General features: G+C 38.4%; 1 protein-coding gene across 4 annotated transcripts in view; it reads right to left on the minus strand.

The window, feature by feature from the left end:
- Positions 1 to 556: 556 nt before the first annotated feature.
- The window catches only part of BRINP3 (BMP/retinoic acid inducible neural specific 3), a 298580-nt gene continuing 278918 nt past the window's right edge, over positions 557 to 20218 (minus strand). For all 4 annotated transcript variants that reach the window (XM_038414794.2, XM_038414797.2, XM_038414795.2 and 1 more), the window contains one exon: positions 557 to 2030. In XM_038414794.2, the coding sequence (XP_038270722.1) occupies positions 914 to 2030 (1117 nt within the window). In that variant the 3' untranslated portion in view covers positions 557 to 913. The remainder of the gene's footprint in view (positions 2031 to 20218) is intronic.

Consider the following 20218-nt stretch of genomic DNA (forward strand, 5'->3'; position numbering starts at 1 on the left):
GACATTTCTTTTAGTGGTCTTTCTCTACATATTCTTAAATAAATATGCAAGCAATCATGTAAATCAAATAATTATGGAGACTAAACCTCTTCTCAGTGGAAAAGGATTTATCTGCTGTAAACTATTGGATATTAGTAAGATAGCTCGCCTTTCATGTGCTCATATACTGTAACCAAGGCAACCTTTCATTACTTTGTATCCCACAGGACACCAGTACTAGCATCCTGTCCATCCTAAAATGGATGCTACTACAGCTCTGGGAATCTGTATGCCGTGATACAGTATCTTGAAAAAGTCAGGTCCTTAGCAAGTCTCCCAGGTGTAGGGACAAGTGAGCCATCAACAACTGATGTCAGTTTGCCTTGATATGAACATTTGGATTTGTGTCTCATATGAATAACATAAGATTCCTATCTTTTTGGCTTTTCTAGGATTTATATAAAAATAATTTGTGACTATCTCCTCCCCACCCACGCCTCTAATACATTGCACACACAAAAGTATATGACGAATATTGCTTATTTTGTGGAGGAAAAAAAGAATCCCACAGCATTTCTTTTTAATAACTGTTCAGCTACAAAATTTTATTGGTATCCTTTTATGTTCCCTCTAGAGGATGTAATGCACAAAAGCATTGCCACGGAACATATAAAATTACAAATGAAATTTATTGTAAAAAGTAGAATGTCTTCTAGACTGGTTTCAGTATTTATTTCATTCATAAACCAAAACTGCAGGTATAATATATTCATTGTCAGCAAGTTCATGTGTGTTAATTGCCATCCAATGGTATTGACTGATATAAGACAGATATTGAAAAGACAATTTAAATTTACTCTTCCAAACATAAACTGTTCCACAAAAGCACTGTAAAAACTCCTTCAAGGTTTTGTATTGTGCTTCACATTGATGGTTAACTACATAATTTGGTTGTGTCATAATCCACTGTGTTTGGTAATTTGGCATTAAAGGCCTGCAAAGCGGATTGAATCCTCACCACCTCACTGGTAGATAGTTTGAGTCTATGGCGTAGCAAGCAAGAGAACAGGTCTAGACGACGTTGGCCAGGCGGGGAGAGTTTATTTACACGGTCCCGTATCTCTAATAGCTGCAAAAGTGCTGAGTCCTGTGATCCCTGAGTATAGGGGTAGTCCAGCTGCAAAATTAAGTCCCGAATTGCTTCAGGGTCAAAGTGCATGCTGTAGCCAAACACTTGGATGTTGTTGATTTTCATGTAGCCTAGGTTACGTGAAGGATCGATAAATTCCAGGGGTTCGTAGTAGATGCTTTCATTGCCATTTGGACCATTTGACTTAATTCGACTCCTCAAGTAGATGTGTACTGTTTCAAAAAATGTCTTCCACTTGTTGCCTAGAGTCAGCGTCCAGTTATAACACTGAAGAGGTAAGTCCAGCTTAGTCCGCTCCCACTCTGGGAAACTGTTTTCATTTACAGGCATGAACCAGCTTTCAGAGTGGCTGCCTCCAAAAGGGTTGACATAAACAGCTAAAACAGGTTCCAAGGTGCTGTTTTTTGTTAGGCAAATTTGAAGAGAGATACCCAGTATCATATGGACCAAGCTAGACTTGTACTTGTTACTCTTAAGGGTAAGGAGCATCCGTTTGCGCCAGGAGGGATCGAACCAGCTATTGAGGCGCATGTCATTGCTGATAAAAATGGCATGGACTTCAATCCTCCGGTCTGTTTTTTGCAATAAATACTTCATCTCCAGGTCCTGAAGATCTGTCTCAAACCCAATGTAGTGCTCTGTGGAGTCTGCCACTTCAGGCTTGCAAAGCCCTTGGCTCAGCATGTATCCAGTATTACAGTTCCCACAGCGGGTGCGGTTGTCAGGTGCACAGGTCAAGCATGCAGAGCCATCTCCCACAATGCAGGGAAGGAACCCATTGCAGGCAACCTGATCATTAGGGCAGGTGCACAAATGAGTCTCTTCAGAAAAGCTTCCCAGAAGACCATTTTCATTGCAGTACAGAAAGGACTGGATGCGGTTTAGCCAATAGATTGATGATCTGTAAAGATAAAAATAATAACAATAATAATTAATAATACAAAGAAGGTGTCAGAACTCAATCAATACAACCTTGTATTTTTTCACTTTGAAAGAGACAAAGAAAACTGATATTGGCAGCAAATTCAGACAGTATAAACATCTCTAAAATGTCAGATGATGACATCTGGAGTAATATCAATGAATATATAAATTTCTAGTATAATGAAAAATCACAAGGAATGTTACCTTATAAACTCAGTGGTGTAACAAGACAATTGGTTTATATTTTCTATTCACTGCACATCATTGCTAAGAAACCCTGTCAAGTAAATAGCTAATTTTCTGACTTCACTTTAGTACTCTATCCAGGCTGGATTTTTATTTATTTATTTATTTATTTATTTTGGTGCTACTTTACTAGTTAAGTTGTTATTTGTGTGGGTGGATGTGTACCATCTTTCATCTTTGTTACGTAGTCTTTGGAGGTTTACATGATATTTTGAACTTTCTTGTTCTTGTACTGTGATTTACAGATAGTGAGATTTAGAGACCAAACTTTTAGCTGGAATACCAGCTAAGAGAAAACATTAAAATAGATTCAGACTGAATTATTTGAGTCACGTCTACCAGTATACTCCTATTGTTAAGCATGGGTGAATATGTCTTTCATTTTCCCCTGACTGGACTGGTAAGGGACAGTTTCCAAGAGAACGACAATATGACCAAACAGAATCTGGAAATGGCTCAGAGCAAAAATAATCTGCATTGTTTTTCTATTTTTCAGTTTTTGTGCTTGCTAGTTTTATTGATGCATTGCTTGAAGAACACATTTTAGTTGCTGCTATGTCAAATTCCATTCTTCTAATGTTGAAAAAGATGTTGCACAATTTGTTTCTCCCCATAACTATAAAATAAACATTAACACTGCAAACATATATGATCTCAAAATTTGGCTTTGTAAAAGTGTCAGTCTGAAACAGTAAAAACAAGTTAACCTGTACCCTTGTTATTTGATCTTTTTTTCTTTTTGTGTGTCATTTATTGCATATCAGTATTTTACATGAATAACAACCCTTTGTGCACGAAACATATTTTTTAAAAAATAAAAACATGGTTGCCTAAAGTGCATTCATTGTGCTTTGTATCTAGTTGAAAGCAAACATTAAGCAAGAACGTTATTACTAGAGCTGGTCAAAAACTGGAATTTCCATCTTGCAGAAAATGCCAATATTATTGCATTTGTTATTGTCCAAATCAAGACAAAAAGTGAAAATATTAAAACTTTGCATGGAATGGAAAGTTACAAAATAATTCAATTTGGAAAGGCAAAATGATTTGTTTGGCTTAGTTAAAAATTAAACTGTGTCTATGTGGACTGCAGTGGTACCTCAGGGAAGCTGTAGTTTTGATTAACCTGAATCAAAACATTTTGGTTTATTGAACCAAATTAAAATGTTCAGGTTTCGGGTAAATTCACCATTAATCTGTGTCTGCCTGTGTTGCTATGGTGCCTCATGAAAATTATATTTAAGGTTCCTTTTGTCCCTCATTCTATCTTTTAAGCGGGGGTACACAGCCAGAAAATATCTACCATAATGCATCATCATGAAGCATTGTGGCAGTCCAATCAGAGGTAAGACTGTGGTGCACCAGGGGGAATGTAGTCCAGCTAAGAAGCTCAATCTGTAAAGGAAAATGGGAGCATGAGATATCTAAACTATAGCTCCCATAAAACAACATGGCAGCTCAGGTGGACACAGATTATTGTCAAATTGACCCAAAACTAAATATTTTGATTTGGTGTAACAAACCACAATGTTCTGATTTGGCTCAACCAGATATGAAATTAAATATTTTGTTTAGATTTACCTGAAAAGTTAAAAAAATGGCAAAATTGAAATTTTCACACTGATATATTTTAATGGAAAATTCATAACCAGCTCTAATTATTACTGCTTCGTAGTATGTATTATCTGACAGCTTCAAAAGTAAACATTACAAAAGCCTTGAGTAACTTTGTGACATATTTACAACTAGAGCTGGGTGGGACATGGCTTTCTTGTATTGGAAAAAGATTGGTTATTTTAAACCTCCTGTCCCAAATTAAGACAAAAAATATAAATCTCAACAGTTTTCAGATACTGACAATCCAAAAATAATTTGGTTAAGAGTCAATCAAAATATTTTATTTTGATAATTTGATAATGCTTTGTTTCAATGTTGAGCTTTTTTTTACTATAATTAGCTTAAATTTCAAGATTTGGAAAATTTTGAAACTTTTTTTCCATTTTTTTTAAACAAGAAATTGCTCAAAACTCACAGTTTCCTGCTAAATCTCAGTTAAGATGAATCAGCATTTTCTACCAAAAAAATTCTGTCAAAAATTCCCTGCCAGTTCTAGTTATAACTTCTCAATTATAGTCTCCAGTTTCTGCTGGAACAGAGGTACTGAGATATCATGTGGCTCCTCATACTGATAGACACAAATGAGCTTATTTTAAATATTTGGGCATTATAACATTTAAAACTGGAGATAACAAATCGGTACACATCTTTTCAAGTATCCCAAATTAAAGAGAGGTCCTATAGTAGAGAGAAAGGATGGCCTTGTTGTTAAGGCAACAGATGGGGACTTCAATTCCAATCTCAACTTCTGGCTTCAATTCCCATTTCAGGTATATACTTTCTGTGTTAGACTGGGCAAATCATGTAGTGCAGGATTTTGTCCTGCAAGACTAGCAATGTTTGTTTAAATGAAAGCTAAAATTTGGAAATACTATTCTTCACCAAAGGGAGGCGCGGGATGGGGTCAAATTTCCTGTGGAAAATTACATAGATATGGAATCACAGAATACATAGTGCTCCAATTATTGCCCATTTTGCTCCTATCTTTGGAAGGCACTTCCTTTATGTATCATTAGTGAAAGCTAAAAGAGTTGCTTGCTTTGCTACTATACGTTAACTACACTGGAAATAATGGTGTACGAATATACATAGTAATTTATATTAATGTTGCCATATTACTGAAATAAATCTTCGTAATAAAATTCTGTCCTTGTCTGAAGGATTGAAAGTCTCATCTCAAAGGTCCCCCCTACTGCCTTTTCCTAGAGCTTTATGGCTTGGGCCTATCTGAGAAATATCCTAACCAGAGTTCCAAAAGCTACAAGATAGAGAACATGGAACTCCAGAGATTTTTTCCCCCTTTAAATCTTTGGACTATGCCATTACTTTTAAATAATCTTTAAAAATTAGGCCTGCCCTGTTGGTAACAGTTGGAACTATACAATTACAGTATCCAGTTTAAGCACTTACCCTGATGGGGGTTGATCTGATCTACAAATGTGAATTCTAGCAGCACAACCCTCATTATCAGTTCCCAACGAAAGTTCAGTTCCTTTGAAAAAAGTTTTGTTCATAAATAAGAATATGTGAACAAAAAGCCTCTTGCACAAGAGAAACTCCATTTTCCAGGCATGAATTTGAAAAGAAATTTGTTAGTCTCTAAGGTGCCACAAGTACTTCTTTTCTTTTTGCGGATACAGACTAACACGGCTGCTACGCTGAAAAGTGGCAGGACAGTTATTTGCAGAATTATTGTAAAGATTCCTTTTTCTGTTTTAGGGCATCAGCAATAGAGGCCAAATCTGGCTTATTTTATTCACATAAATCATCATGCTGTCCAATTATTTTGGACATCTAAGTATTGATTTAGGAGCCTAATTTCAGGCACAAGTTTCTGATAATTGGAGTGGTCATCTATGTTCATAAAAAATTTGAAATTGAAACTTTGAATATTGTTTTACTGAAAAAAGGAAGAAAAGATGGAGCTTTGAGTCATTGTGTGTATTTGTGTCAGAAAATTCTCATGAATCTTTTACCTTTTCATCTTCTGTTTCCTCTAATCAACTAATTCCCTAAAATAAATGCATGCAAAACAGAGTGGAATCCTAATTCCAGAGAGCTAATATTAATTTAAAATCACCTCAGAGTTAGCAATAATTTTATATAAATCATCTATTATTTCTGCATTCCTCATGCTGCCAACAAACAAACAAACAAACAAACAAAAATTGGTGGCTCAGAATTCATCTGAAATTTTAAAAGTGTATTTTACAAAATATGTGATGACCAAGAGAGGTGCTTGTATGAAACTATGTATAAAAAAAACAATATATTTTCTTTTAACAATTGAACCTTTTTGTTCGGCATTTCTTTGTCTTATGAGCTTATCTGTACTCTGAAGAGTTGCACCTGTGTGAGCAATGTAATACTTCTAATGGAATAGGTGGTGGGTCATCTTCTGTTTACCTTCCTAATAGATGTAATTACACTGCAGTGAATGAGACTGCCTGTGTGAATGAGATGAGCAGGAATGGTCTCATTGACAGTTAACAAAAGGGAAATCACTATCCTGTTTTTATTGTCCACAATAACAAAAAAGCAAAAAGCAAGCTAACATAACATATAACGATAGGTGAAGATTTCAAAAGTGATATCATTGTTAATACTCTAATGGAATTTGATATAAATAATTAATTGTACCAGATATATTCATAGATTCATAGATACTAAGGTCAGAAGGGACCATTCTGATCATCTAGTCCGACCTCCTGCACAGCGCAGGCCACAGAATCTCACCCACCCACTCCTATGAAAAACCTCACCCATGTCTGAGCTATTGAAGTCTTTAAATCATGGTTCAAAGACTTCAAGGAGCAGAGAAGCCTCGCTCAAGTCAACCATGCCCCATGCTACAGAGGAAGGCGAAAAACCTCCAGGGCCTCTCCAATCTGCCCTGGAGGAAAATTCCTTCCCGACCCCAAATATGGCAATCAGCTAAACCCTGAGCATATGGGCAAGATTCACAAGCCAGATACTACAGAAAATTCTTTCCTGGGTAACTCAGATCCCATCCATCTAATATCCCATCTCAGGGGATTTGGCCTATTTACCCTGAATATTTAAAGATCAATTACTTACCAAAATCCCATTATCCCATCATACCATCTCCTCCATAAACTTACCAAGTAGAATCTTAAAACCAGATAGATCTTTTGCCCCCACTGCTTCCCTTGGAAGGTTATTCCAAAACTTCACTCCTCTGATGGTTAAAAACCTTCGTCTGATTTCAAATCTAAACTTCCTGGTAGCCAGTTTATACCCATTTGTTCTTGTGTCCACATTGGTCCTGAGCTGAAATAATTCCTCTCCCTCTCCTGTATTTATCCCTCATATATATTTATAGAGAGCAATCATATCTCCCCTCAACCTTCTTTTAGTTAGGCTAAACAAGCCAAGCTCCTTAAGTCTCCTTTCATAAGACCTGTTTTCCATTCCTCGGATCATCCTAGTAGCCCTTCTCTGTACCTGCTCCAGTTTGAATTCATCCTTTTTAAACATGGGAGACCAGAACTGCACACAGTATTCTAGGTGAGGTCTCACCAGTGCCTTGTATAATGGTACTAAAACCTCCTTATCCCTACTGGAAATGCCTCTCCTGATGCATCCCAAAACCGCATTAGCTTTTTTCACAGCCATATCACATTGGCAGCTCATAGTCATCCTATGATCAACCAGTACTCCAAGGTCCTTCTCCTCTTCCATTACTTCTAATTGATGCGTCCCCAACTTATAACTAAAATTCTTGTTATTAATCCCTAAATATATAACCTTACACTTCTCACTATTAAATTTCATCCTATTACTATTTCTCCAGTTTACAAGATCATCCAGATCCTCCTGTATAATATCCCAATTCTTCTCCGAATTGGCAATACCTCCCAGCTTTGTATCATCTGCAAACTTTATTAGCACACTCCCACTTTTTGTGCCAAGGTGAGTAATAAAAAGATTAAATAAGATTGGTCCCAAAACCGATCCCTGAGGAACTCCACTGGTAACCTCCCTCCAACCTGACAGTTCGCCTTTCAGTAGGACCCGTTGCAGTCTCCCCTTAAACCAATTCCTTATCCACCTTTTGATGTTCATATTGATCCCCATCTTCTCCAATTTAACTAATAATTCCGCATGTGGCACGGTATCAAATGCCTTACTGAAATCTAGGTAAATTAGATCCACTGCATTTCCTTTATCTAAAAAATCTGTTACCTTTGCAAAAAAGGAGATTAGGTTGGTTTGGCATGATCTACCTTTTGTAAAACCATGTTGTATTTTGTCCCATTTACCATTGACTTCAATGTCCTTAACTAATTTCTCCTTCAAAATTTTTCCAGGACCTTGCATACTACAGATGTCAAACTGGCCTGTAGTTACCCGGATCACTTTTTTTTCCTTTCTTAAAAATAGGAACTATATTAGCAATTCTCCAATCATTCGGTACTACTCCTGAGTTTACAGATTCATTAAAAATTCTTGCTAATGGGCTTGCAATTTCAGGTGCCAATTCCTTTAATATTCTTGGATGAAGATTATCTGGGCCCCCCGATTTAGTCCCATTAAGCTGTTTCAGTTTCGCTTCTACCTCAGATATGGTAATATCTACCTCTATATCCTCATTCCCATTTGTCATGCTACCATTATCCCTAAGATCCTCTTTAGCCTTATTAAAGACTGAGGCAAAGTATTTGTTTAGATATTGGGCCATGCCTAGATTATCTTTAAACTCCACTCCATCCTCTATGTTAAGCGGCCCCACTTCTTCTTTCTTAGTTTTCTTCTTATTTATATGGCTATAGAACCTTTTACTATTGGTTTTAATTCCCTTTGCAAGGTCCAACTCTACTCGACTTTTAGCCTGTCTCACTTTATCCCTACATGTTCTGACCTCAATTAGGTAGCTTTCCTTGCTGATCCCTCCCATCTTCCACTCCCTGTATGCTTTCTGCTTCTTCTTAATCACCTCTCTAAGATGCTTGCTCATCCAGCTTGGTCTACAACTCCTTCCTATGAATTTTTTCCCTTTCTTGGGATACAGGCTTCCGATAGCTTCTGCAGTTTTGATTTAAAGTAATCCCAGGCCTCCTCTACCTTTAGATCCATAAATTCTTCAGTCCAATCCACTTCCCTAACTAATTTCCTTAATTTTTGAAAGTCAGCCCTTCTGAAATCAAAAACCCTAGTTGCAGATTTATTTTTGTTAATCCTTCCATTTAGTTTGAACTGAATTAGCTCATGATCACTTGAGCCAAGATTGTCCCCTACAACCATTTCTTCTATGAGGTCCTCGCTACTCACCAAAATTAAATCTAAAATGGCATCCCCTCTAGTCGGTTCAGCATCCACTTGATGAAGGAATCCATCAGCTAACGCATCTTGGAAAATCTGAGCCCTATTATTATTACTAGCACTGGTCCTCCAGTCCATATCTGGGAAGTTAAAGTCTCCCATGATCACCCAGTTTCCATTAGTATTTACTTTATTAAAGACATTAAAAAGGGCTCTATCCATATCCAAATTAGATCCCGGAGGTCTATAGCACACCCCAAGCACTATCGTAGGAGAGGCTTTACTAGTTTTCTTCCCCAATGTAATTTTTGCCCACACGGACTCTGTCTTATCCATTGCATCGCTTCTTATTTCTTTACATTCTACCTCATCATTGATATACAATGCTACTCCACCCCCTTTACCTTTGTTTCTGTCTTTCCTAAACAGCACATACCCTTCAATACCTGTAGTCCAGTCATGACTACTATTCCACCATGTTTAAATGCATCCGATGAAGTGAGCTGTAGCTCACGTAAGCTTATGCTCTAATAAATTTGTTAGTCTCTAAGGTGCCACAAGTACTCCTTTTCTTTTTGCGAATACAGACTAACACGGCTGCTACTCTGAACCCTATAATAGCTGGTTTCACTTCCTGCACCAGTAACTCTAGTTCCTCCATTTTGTTACCTAGGCTCCTCGCATTGGTGTATAAACAGCTTAATTTTTGCTGTTTGGCCTTGCTCACATTTTGTACCCTATTAGGAACAGTCATTCTACAGCCAGTATAACCTATTAGACTAGTATCCACACCGCCCTCGCTCCTTATATACATTCTCCTACCCACGGCTGTATCCTTTCTTACTTCGTCTTCTTCCCTCTCAATGCTAAAATCTGGCGTGGAGATTTCCTGGACATCTCCCATCCATCTCCCCCTAATTCCTAGTTTAAAGCTCTCTTTATCAGTTGTGCCAGCCTCCATCCTAGAAGTCTATTTCCTTCCCTACTCAGATGAAGTCCATCCCGAGAGAACTGTCCTCTGTCCGTGAATGCCTCCCAGTGTCCATACATCCCAAAGCCCTCCTTATAGCACCACTGCCTAAGCCATCTGTTGACAGTCATAATCTTGTCAGACCTTTGTTGCCCTTCTCTAGGAACAGGAAGGATCCCGCTAAAGATCATCTGAGCCTCACTTTCCTTAAGCGTCTTCCCCAGCCTAGCATAGTCTCCCTTAATACTTTCCAGCGAGAATCTGGCTGTATCATTTGTTCCCACATGAAGGATAATTAGGGGATTCTTTCCCGCTCCCTTTAGGATCCTTTTCAACCTCAGGTCTACATCCCGTATCTTAGTACCCGGAAGACAGCACACCCTTCTATTCTCAGGATCAGCTCTAGTTACAGGCCTGTCTATTCTTCTTAATAAAGAGTCCCCAATCACATAGACCTGTCTTTTCCTGGTGACGGTGCTATTCTCCAGTCTCTCCCCTGTTCCCTCTGGCTGCAAGTTCTTTCCATTCCTATTTTCCCTTATAATCTTCTTCAACCCATCCTGTATCCTTCTGGGGCTCATATTTGGTGTAGTCTCCCTTGACTCTTCCACTTTTCCTATAGGACTAGCCTCTCTTCTCTTCTTCCTTACCCTTCCACCTTTAACAAGTACCTGCTGAGCCCCTTCTTCATTTTCCAACTCTGCAAACCTATTCCTAAGCTCTATTTCTCCTTCACTAGCCCGTCTTTTCCTCTGCCTGGTTCTTTTAGTCACATGTTTCCACTGACCACTTTCCTCACCCAGTCTCCCCTCAAAATTCCCCAGCCCTGCTTCCATCTGTGAGTCTGAGCTTTTCCCTTCAGATACCGCATATCTTTGCTCCATCATCTGCTCAAACCCCTTCCTAAACTCAACCAGACTTTCCACCTGCATCTCCAAACCTCAGATCTTTTCCTCCATCAGCTCTATCAGATGGCATTTCATGCAGAAAAAACTCTTACTGGTTCCCCCCTCCAGGATCATGTACATACCACAGCTTCCACATCCAGTCATTCTCAATGTGTCTTCCACTACAGGAATCTCTCCCACAGCTGCCTCTGTATCTGTCATCGCCTTCCCACCTAAATCCTGTTAATCTGGGAAACACAAGCCACACCAAAAAGACCACCCCCCCAGCAAAAGCAAACCCCAAACAAGCACCACAATCCAAACTCCCCTTGCAAACTCCCACTCAAACTCCCCTGTTTAGAGCTCTGTTGATGCTGATAGCATCCCTTTGACATCTTAAGATATAGTTATATCACTTTATTATTTTGTTTCTTGGATATTTCAAAGAATTATCTAAATATTAACATGCAGCCCAAACAACAAACATCAGGGCTTAGGTCTTCTAAAGGGGGTGGGCCAAATTCAGGGGCAATACATTAGTTATGCTAACTTAGATTCCATTATATTCAGACACCTTTACTCCTATTGGCACTCACCCACAAATGTGTGAGTGACTGGAAAGGAGTCTATGTTGTCATAACAAACACACACAAAGAAGCTCTAAATATGGGCATGGCCTACTTTTAACAGACACTCTTACACTCACTTGTTAGTTACTTTCTTTTCTGAACTTCTCTCTTCTGTCCCCTGGCGTATCAGTAAAACCTATTGACTCCTTTTAATGTAAACTCAGTGGGCCAAATTCAGAAATGACATGCCCATAGGTTGACCTGCATGTTTCTCTTTGGTGAGTATAAGTCTAAAGATTTCTACAATGTCTAAATAAGATGAAGGCCTTGTCTACGCTGCCACTTACAGCGCTGAAACTTTCTTTGCTTGGGGGTGTGAAAAAAAAACCCCTACAGCAATGCAAGTTTCAGTGCTGAAAAGTGGCAGTGTAGATAGTGCTACAGGGCCAGGAGCCATGCTTCCAGCACTGGGAGCTATTCCCCTCACAGAGGTGGTTTTATTACAGCACTGGGAGACCTCCCTCCCAGCACTGGAGCCGCAACTACACAGCCAAGTTAAAGCACTGCCGCGGCAGCAGTTTAATGTCAGTTTTGTAGACAAACCCTTAGAGAATGTATGTAAATCTAAGGATATCTAGGAGGACTTTCTTAGTTTTCTTAGTTTTTCTTACACTGAAGCCTAGTCCACATTAAAGACCCAACTACATCACTCTGGAATGTGAAAAATCCACACCTCTGAGTGATATAGTTAAGCCGCCCTAACTCCTGGTATAGACAGCCCTAGGTAGACAGACACAATTTTTCTGTTGACCTACCCACTGCCTCTCATGGAGATGGATTAATTATGCTGATGGGACACTCCCTCCTGTCAGCATAGGTAGTGTCTACAGTGAAGCACTGCAGCAATGGAGCTGCAGCGCTACTTTCTGTAGCCTTTCAAATGTAGACAAGCACTCGGACTTGTTTCCACTCACCTCTCAAATGGTCCACGAATATTTACCAGTATGATTCCTTTGTTATTTGCATGAATGAAACTAACTGCTTTGTATTACTTTACCTCTTTAAAGTTGGCATCAAGCAGTAATAATATACTTCCTCGTTCACCGTTGTCATATTACTTTTACTGAAATAAATTAAGTGAAAAAAATGTACATGGAAGGGAGGTAACCATACTTTATTTATCCTACTAGTCCTTAATGCATAAATTTGCACTCATTTTAGAGAGTGATTCTGAATTTTTTGTCCTCATTCTAGGAGTAGAGATGGTCATTTAAATAACTCATCTGGAAAAAAAATGATTTAGATTCTAGTCATAATTAGGAAATTTTAAAAATGTGTAACAAATTATGTTTAGGGGAAAAAAAAACATACAAACGGTTTCAGTTCCATGATAGCATTGCCTAACAGATTTTCATGTCTGTATGCTTTGTCAACCCTTGATTCATAGATTCATAGATACTAAGGTCAGAAGGGACCATTCTGATCATCTAGTCCGACCTCCTGCACAGCGCAGGCCACAGAATCTCACCCACCCACTCCTATGAAAAACCTCACCCATGTCTGAGCTATTGAAGTCCTTAAATCATGGTTCAAAACTTCAAGGAGCAGAGAAGCCTCCCTCCAGTCAACCATGCCCCATGCTACAGAGGAAGGCAAAAAAACCTCCAGGGCCTCTCCAATCTGCCCTGGAGGAAAATTCCTTCCCGACCCCAAATATGGCAATCAGCTAAACCCTGAGCACATGGGCAAGATTCACCAGCCAGATACCCAGGAAAGAATTTTCTATAGTAAATCAGATCCCATCCATCTAATATCCCATCTCAGGGGATTTGGCCTATTTACCCTGAATATTTAAACTCAATTACTTGAGTTTGAAGGGGTTGGTTATATGCATTGTACTGATTACTGAGATCCCTCAACTCCTCCTATTGAAAACAGTAATGAGGGGAACCAGCACTTTACAGGATGAAGCCTGTGATAAGGTGTATATCCCACACAGTCTTCAAATGGGCCTGAGAGAACAACTAACATACTGGTCTGCACTTGGAGAGTGGGCCAGGTTTAACCGAGGATGAAGCCCAGCTGGGGATGGGGCCTGGGAGAGGATTATAAACTAAGGAATTTGAGAGCAGAGGGTGGCTGGCGGCTAGAGTGTGGAGAGTGCTTTTGGCAGGATTATGATGGAAGATTTTCTGACCCCAAATGAAGTCACTCTAGAAACTGAAGAAGATTCTGTAAGAGAGGGAGAATGGATGCAAAGTAGGGAAAAAAAGGAAAGAGTAGAATCAGAGCATGATGATATTAGCAACAAAGCAAAGCTTGGGAAAGAAATAAACCAAAATGTTAAAATTGTAAGTTTCCTTGCCAAAGCAATAAGATTAGGTGCCATTCAGTTTGTGAAAGCAGCTAACTAGATCAAAAAAAGCATAGGGGATATAGTAACAGCCAAGAGGTTGTAAGATGGGGATTTTTTTAGTTGAATGGTCAGACAAAGAGCAGGCTGCTAAACTGCTTAAAAACTAAAATGCTAGTGAAAATTAAAATAAATTGCCAGCTACTAAAATATTCACCGGAAAAAGCGGGTGATACATGGAGTGCCATTAGAACTGATCAATGATGAAATACCGAAAATGTAGGAGAAGAAAAAGTGTTAGTGCCTAATTAGTAAACAAGGAGGAAAAAGCAAGCCATCTATTGCAGTCCTGATTACATTTCAGAAAGGGACTCTACCTGAGAAAGTAATATTAGGGTTTCAGATCTTTAGAGCCAAGTCACATATTCCTCTACCCTTACACTGTTATAAGTGCCAATGGTAAGGGCACGTAGCAAATGTTTCTAATGGGAAAATGAGATACTATAAATGTGTGGAAGAGCATTCCTATGACAATTGCATTGAAGGGGGATGGAGGTCAAATGTAGCAACTGCAGTGGTAACCACAGTCAAGCATATAGAAGGTGTATTGTGTCAAGACAAGTTAAGGAGATACAAAAGGCAAAAACTGTTAACATTTTATCTGGAAGCTGTAAGACTCTCAAAACATCAGGTGGAGAAGGAAGAGAAAATCAGAATAGGAAAAGGGGAACTGCATACACAGCTTCCTTCTATTAAAATATGATAAACTGGAAGGAATAGTGGGAAAAAAGAATAAAGAAAAGCTTTTTGCATTTATGATATAAATGATAAATTGCACATCACAAATGGAAAAATCAGAAAAAAATGAAAATTATAGGAAGGATAGCAGAAAAAATCTTGTATACTAACAATCTGTCAATAGATCAGATTTATGTGATTTGAAATTAGGTTAAGGGTGAAATGTGACTACTATGGGGATCACAATCTTTTGTTGGAATGTGCACAGTTTTACAGCACATCCAAGAACTTAAAGAAAACATCCTGGAAATGAAAACTAAACCAGCTATCCTATGTCTCTAGGAAACATGGTTGGTTAAAAAGCTTCCTTTTAAATGTACAGGTTACTTAGACAAGACTGAAAAGTAGGACAAGGAGGAGTCATTTGCACTTTCATAAAGGATAGACTAAACTACAATGCCGTAGAGAACAAAGAAGTAATAATGTGGAAGGTAAAGTAATCCCAATTCACAAGAGATTTTTTTCTTTAAAGATCTATAATATCTATACCTGTGTAGGAAATTAGAATGCTCAGACTTACTAGAAAGACCACATATTTTATGCAGTGACCTAAATAGTCATAATAATTTGTGGGACAGTAAGACAACTGATAAGAATGGCACATGCTTAGAAAACTTCATTAAAAGCAAACTAGCGATTTTAAACAATGGCACACCAACACCCCAAAAGAGATTTAAAGCAGCAGATAGTTTTTTTGCTTAGACCTGAGAATTATAACAGCAGATACTGCAAGTAGATGCAACTGGGAAATAAATAGGGAAGAAGGAATGGGAGTGATCATTTCTCCATACCTTCTACCTTACCTTGCCATTGAAAAGTAACGGAAAAATACCCACCTGGGAGTTTTAAAAAAGCTAACTCAGAACTATTTAAGGCATTTAAGGAAAGGAACAAAGCCTATAGAAAGAAAAACAGAAAATGAATAGTAAAGATCCAATGAAATATAGAAGAAGTAAGACAATAGCCGAAATAATTATTTAAAGAAAGAAAGAAAGACAGGTGGAGGAAGTACCATAGGTGGATAAATAAATTAGAATGCATAGAATTAAGACAAAGAGTAGTAACTTCCCCTGTTTTCTTGGGACTGACACAAAAGTTAGAAGTTCTGATAACAAAACAGCAGAAGTTTAGCAGAAACTTTCTGAGGGATGAGTAATAATGAAATCAAAGTGAAGTTTTTTTCCCCCAGATTAAAAGACAATTCATTTAAGAGAATCGTGATCTACTATATAGGTGGGGTAAACATGAAGCTACTATACTGAATTAATGGTTTTGTAAATGGGAGCTTAAGAAAGCTTTGCTAACAGCAAGAATATATTCCCAGCTAAAAATAATATATGCAACATTTTAATATCTATTTGAAAGCAGTTTGAGGGTTCACTTGGAATTATATAACAAACTATATGGGAGGTGGGAGGAGTGATACCACTAGGGTGTACACATGTAGTAGTAATTCCAGTATAAAAACCAGGCAAATTATCTGCACAAGTGGATGTTTATAGATCTATTGACCTTATGTCCTGTCTGAGTAAAATTATGGAGAGAATGGTGAATGCAAGATTCATCGTCTATTTGGAAAACAATGACATTATAGCTAAGGTACAGCCTGGTTTTAAGAGTGTAAAATGCACCCATTGATCACATTGATAAATTAGAAATTGAAATACAAAACAAAAAATGAGGCACAAACTGTATCTGTATGGAGAACAATAGATAAAGTTAAAAGGTTTAAATTCCTAGAGGTAATATTTGATGTTAAATTACTTTGGAAAGATCATATAGACTATGTTAAAGATATATATACAGGAAGGATTAAACCACATAAAAGTCTTGTTGGGCTAATTGGATAATGGAGATGAAAGCATTGCTGTTGATATATAGAGCCATAATCAGGCTGGCAATTGGTTATGGCTTCCAAGCTTTAGGATTAACATTAAAATCAGAACTTGAAACCACTGGATCTAACTTTCTGGGCTAAAATTAATGGGAATTGTAATAACAAAAACACCAAACAAACATAAGAGTATTGTTGGGAATTTGATAGGCAAACTATAACACACGACGTTAGAACTCTGCATGCCATTCAAGTTAAATGTGGCTGCAGAAGTTGAAAGACGAGGGAAAGCTAAATGGCATAAAAACTTTTAGTCATGGGAAAAATTGATGTCGACGGAAAGTCATACGTCCAAACATGGATTTATTTATAAACTTAAGGGTAAAAAAGAGACAGTAGGTATGAAAACTGAAGTGTACCAGACTATAGATGAAAAGTGGAGTCAATTCTGTCAAATATGGACAGATGGGGCCAAATGAGACAAAACAGGAAGAGTAGAGACAGCATATTGTACATCAAAATGTGGAATAAGTACATCTAAAATAGTACCAATAGACGAACTAGTAACAATACACTAGCATTAAATTAGATCAGGAATGTACACCCAGGATAGGTGGCTATCTTTTTGTTAATTCAGTCTTAGGCCTTAAGCTGATAAAAGAGAATATCTCAGTATGTTGTGATTTAATCAATGAAATTATATTTCTAATAACAGATCGGGTTACCTGTAGCATTAGCTTGGATCCTAGTGTATATTAGAACAGCAGAGAATGAAATGGTGGACAAAGAAGATAAAAATGCTTCAAGAAATTGAAACACTGACATGGAAATACCCTGGAGTAAACAGGAATTCAAAAGCCCAATACAGAAAAATGTTAAAAAAATAACAGCAAAATAAATAAATAAATGGACTAACGAAAAATACAAGATTTTTTTTAATTGTGCCCTAGAGTTGAAGATAATAATATACTTCAGGGACTGGTTTGGAAAAATGAGGAGATGTTGTTTAGAGTACTAACTGGGCATTGTGCCTTAAACAAAAATCTGTTTTGAATAAACAGACACAATGATAGACAATGTACACTCTAAAAGGTGGAAGATACAACAGATCACCTTGTATGGGGCTTTGATAAATAAAAGGAAAAGCTTTCTGAAAAATTCAAACATCTTAAGGTAACAAAAGTTACATTGTTATTTAGTAAAAATGTCAGGGAAATGGGTTAGTTTTAGGAAGATGCTGTTACATTACCTGAAGGACTCAGGACAGAGCGAGAGAATATAAACTGCTAAGTATTTAAGAATTATAGTTGGCAGTTACAGACTACTCAGTTAAATCTGCTTCACCACTGGAAAAAAAAAAGAAAAAGAAAGAAGGTGGCTGCAGGGAAGAGAGGAAGGACCTCTGCAGTCACTCTGGAATTAGAGAGTGGAGAGATCAGGAAGGTAGCCCATGGCAGAGAATTGGCCCTAGGATCCATTCATAAACAGGTAATTCTTGAAAGAGGCCAGGACAGAGAGACAGCCACTGGGAATGGAGCAGGCTGATAAAAGGGCAGGAACCAGGTTTCCAGTGGAGAGTCCTGGGAGGTGTTTGATTGAGAAGTAGAATAAAGGAAGCTCAAGAGAGAAGAAAGTTCAAGCCCAAGATGAGTGGAAGTGGGTTTAACTATATATTTTTATGCTGGGATTTTGTTGGGGTAAATCAGGGCTAGACCCTGATAGTTCCAGCCCTGAAAGAAGAGTTAGGCATTCTGCCTCACAGACTTTCTATGTAAAGAAAAGTTGGGTAGGAAGAAATCCAGAGAAGTATCAAAAATTAGTTGGGGATGGAGCAGTCCTCAGTTGCTAGTTATAGGGTCACTGAACTGGAACCTAGTGTAAGGGTAAATCAGGGGTAGACCCTGATAGTTCCAGCCCTGAAAGAAGAGTTAGGCATTCTGCCTCACAGACTTTCTATGTAAAGAAAAGTTGGGTAGGAAGAAGTCCAGAGAAGTATCAAAAATTAGTTGGGGATGGAGCAGTCCTCAGTTGCTAGTTATAGGGTCACTGGACTGGAACCTAGTGTAAGTTCCCCTACTAGCCACTGACAAGGTGGTGTGAGGCCAGAAAAGGACATAGGGATAATGGAAAGCCCTGAAAGAAGGGTGTGAGGACAATGGGGCCTGGGGTTGGGGTCAAAGATCTCTTTGTAAGGACTTTTATTTGTTGGACTTATCCTGGAAGGGGTGGACTTAAATCATGACCTGGATTACTGGATGGCTGAGTTACAGGAAAAGACATTACTGAAGAGCCAGAATGACCTTTGGCAGGGGGCATTAGAGATGAGAGAGCATGTGTCCTCATTTCCAGCCATGAGAAGATGCAGTAGTGGACAGTGCACTCTTTCACAGGGCCCTAGATGTCTTTGTCTCATTAGCAATCCAAGATCTAAATTTTATGCTTTCCTTGTTTCACTAAATGAAACAAGTTTATGATAACACTATATTTATGAAACGCTAAACTTTTTAATACCCCTTTTAATACTCCCACAACAGCTTCTTCAATTAATTGAAAACCTTCCACATGTGATTGATATTCCAAGTCAAGAATTACCATCTATGTTATACTGGGCACTTCCAGAAATACTGTTAAATTGAACAGCTCTGTATGGGGAAATTTAAGTACATCTCTTAAACTGTCTTTCAATTGCTTCATGTCCGTTTTGGATCTTAAAGGGACCCAATTTCCTTTCCATCTTTAATAATACTGCTGTGGGTAAAATGTGGGAACGTACTGTGAAGTTCAGTGTACTTGGCACATGGAGCCACACTGGAGTATCACTTTGCTCAGATAACTACTTTCCTTACCTGCCATTCAGACAATGGAACTTTGTTCTGGATTCCCTCCACTGGATTCCCCTGTCCAACTACACTGTTTATATATTTTCACTCTTCAAAGTTCTTCCCAGCTCTGCTCCAGCATGGTTGTCTCTGTCCCCTCCCTTACTCTGCCAGTGATACTAGCCTCAAAGCACCATTCCCCCTCTTCATTTACTGATGCTAACTCCTCATGGAATGTCCAGTGGGTAAGCAGTAAAAGCCTCTAAAAGTATTGACTTTTTTTATCTCAAAAAGAAAAGGAGTACTTGTGGCACCTTAGAGACTAACAAATTTATTAGAGCATAAGCTTTCGTGAGCTACAGCTCACTTCATCGGATGCATTTGGTGGAAAAAACAGAGGAGAGATTTATATACACACACACAGAGAACATGAAACAATGGGTTTATCATACACACTGTAAGGAGAGTGATCACTTAAGATAAGCCATCACCAACAGCAGGGGGGGGGAAGGAGGAAAACCTTTCATGGTGACAAGCAGGTAGGCTAATTCCAGCAGTTAACAAGAATATCAGAGGAACAGTGGGGGGTGGGGTGGGAGGGAGAAATACCATGGTCCAGTTTGGCCAATGTACATGGCAGAGGGGCATATGCCAGCAATGGATGGGTCTCTAAGGTGCCACAAGTACTCCTTTTCTTTTTGCGAATACAGACTAACACGGCTGCTACTCTGAAACCTGTGATTATGCAAGGCACTGAATTTAGCCGTATAGAGTGGAAATCTGTCAACT

The sequence above is a fragment of the Dermochelys coriacea genome, chromosome 8 (assembly GCF_009764565.3).
Source record: "Dermochelys coriacea isolate rDerCor1 chromosome 8, rDerCor1.pri.v4, whole genome shotgun sequence".
Classification (NCBI taxonomy): Eukaryota; Metazoa; Chordata; order Testudines; family Dermochelyidae; genus Dermochelys; species Dermochelys coriacea.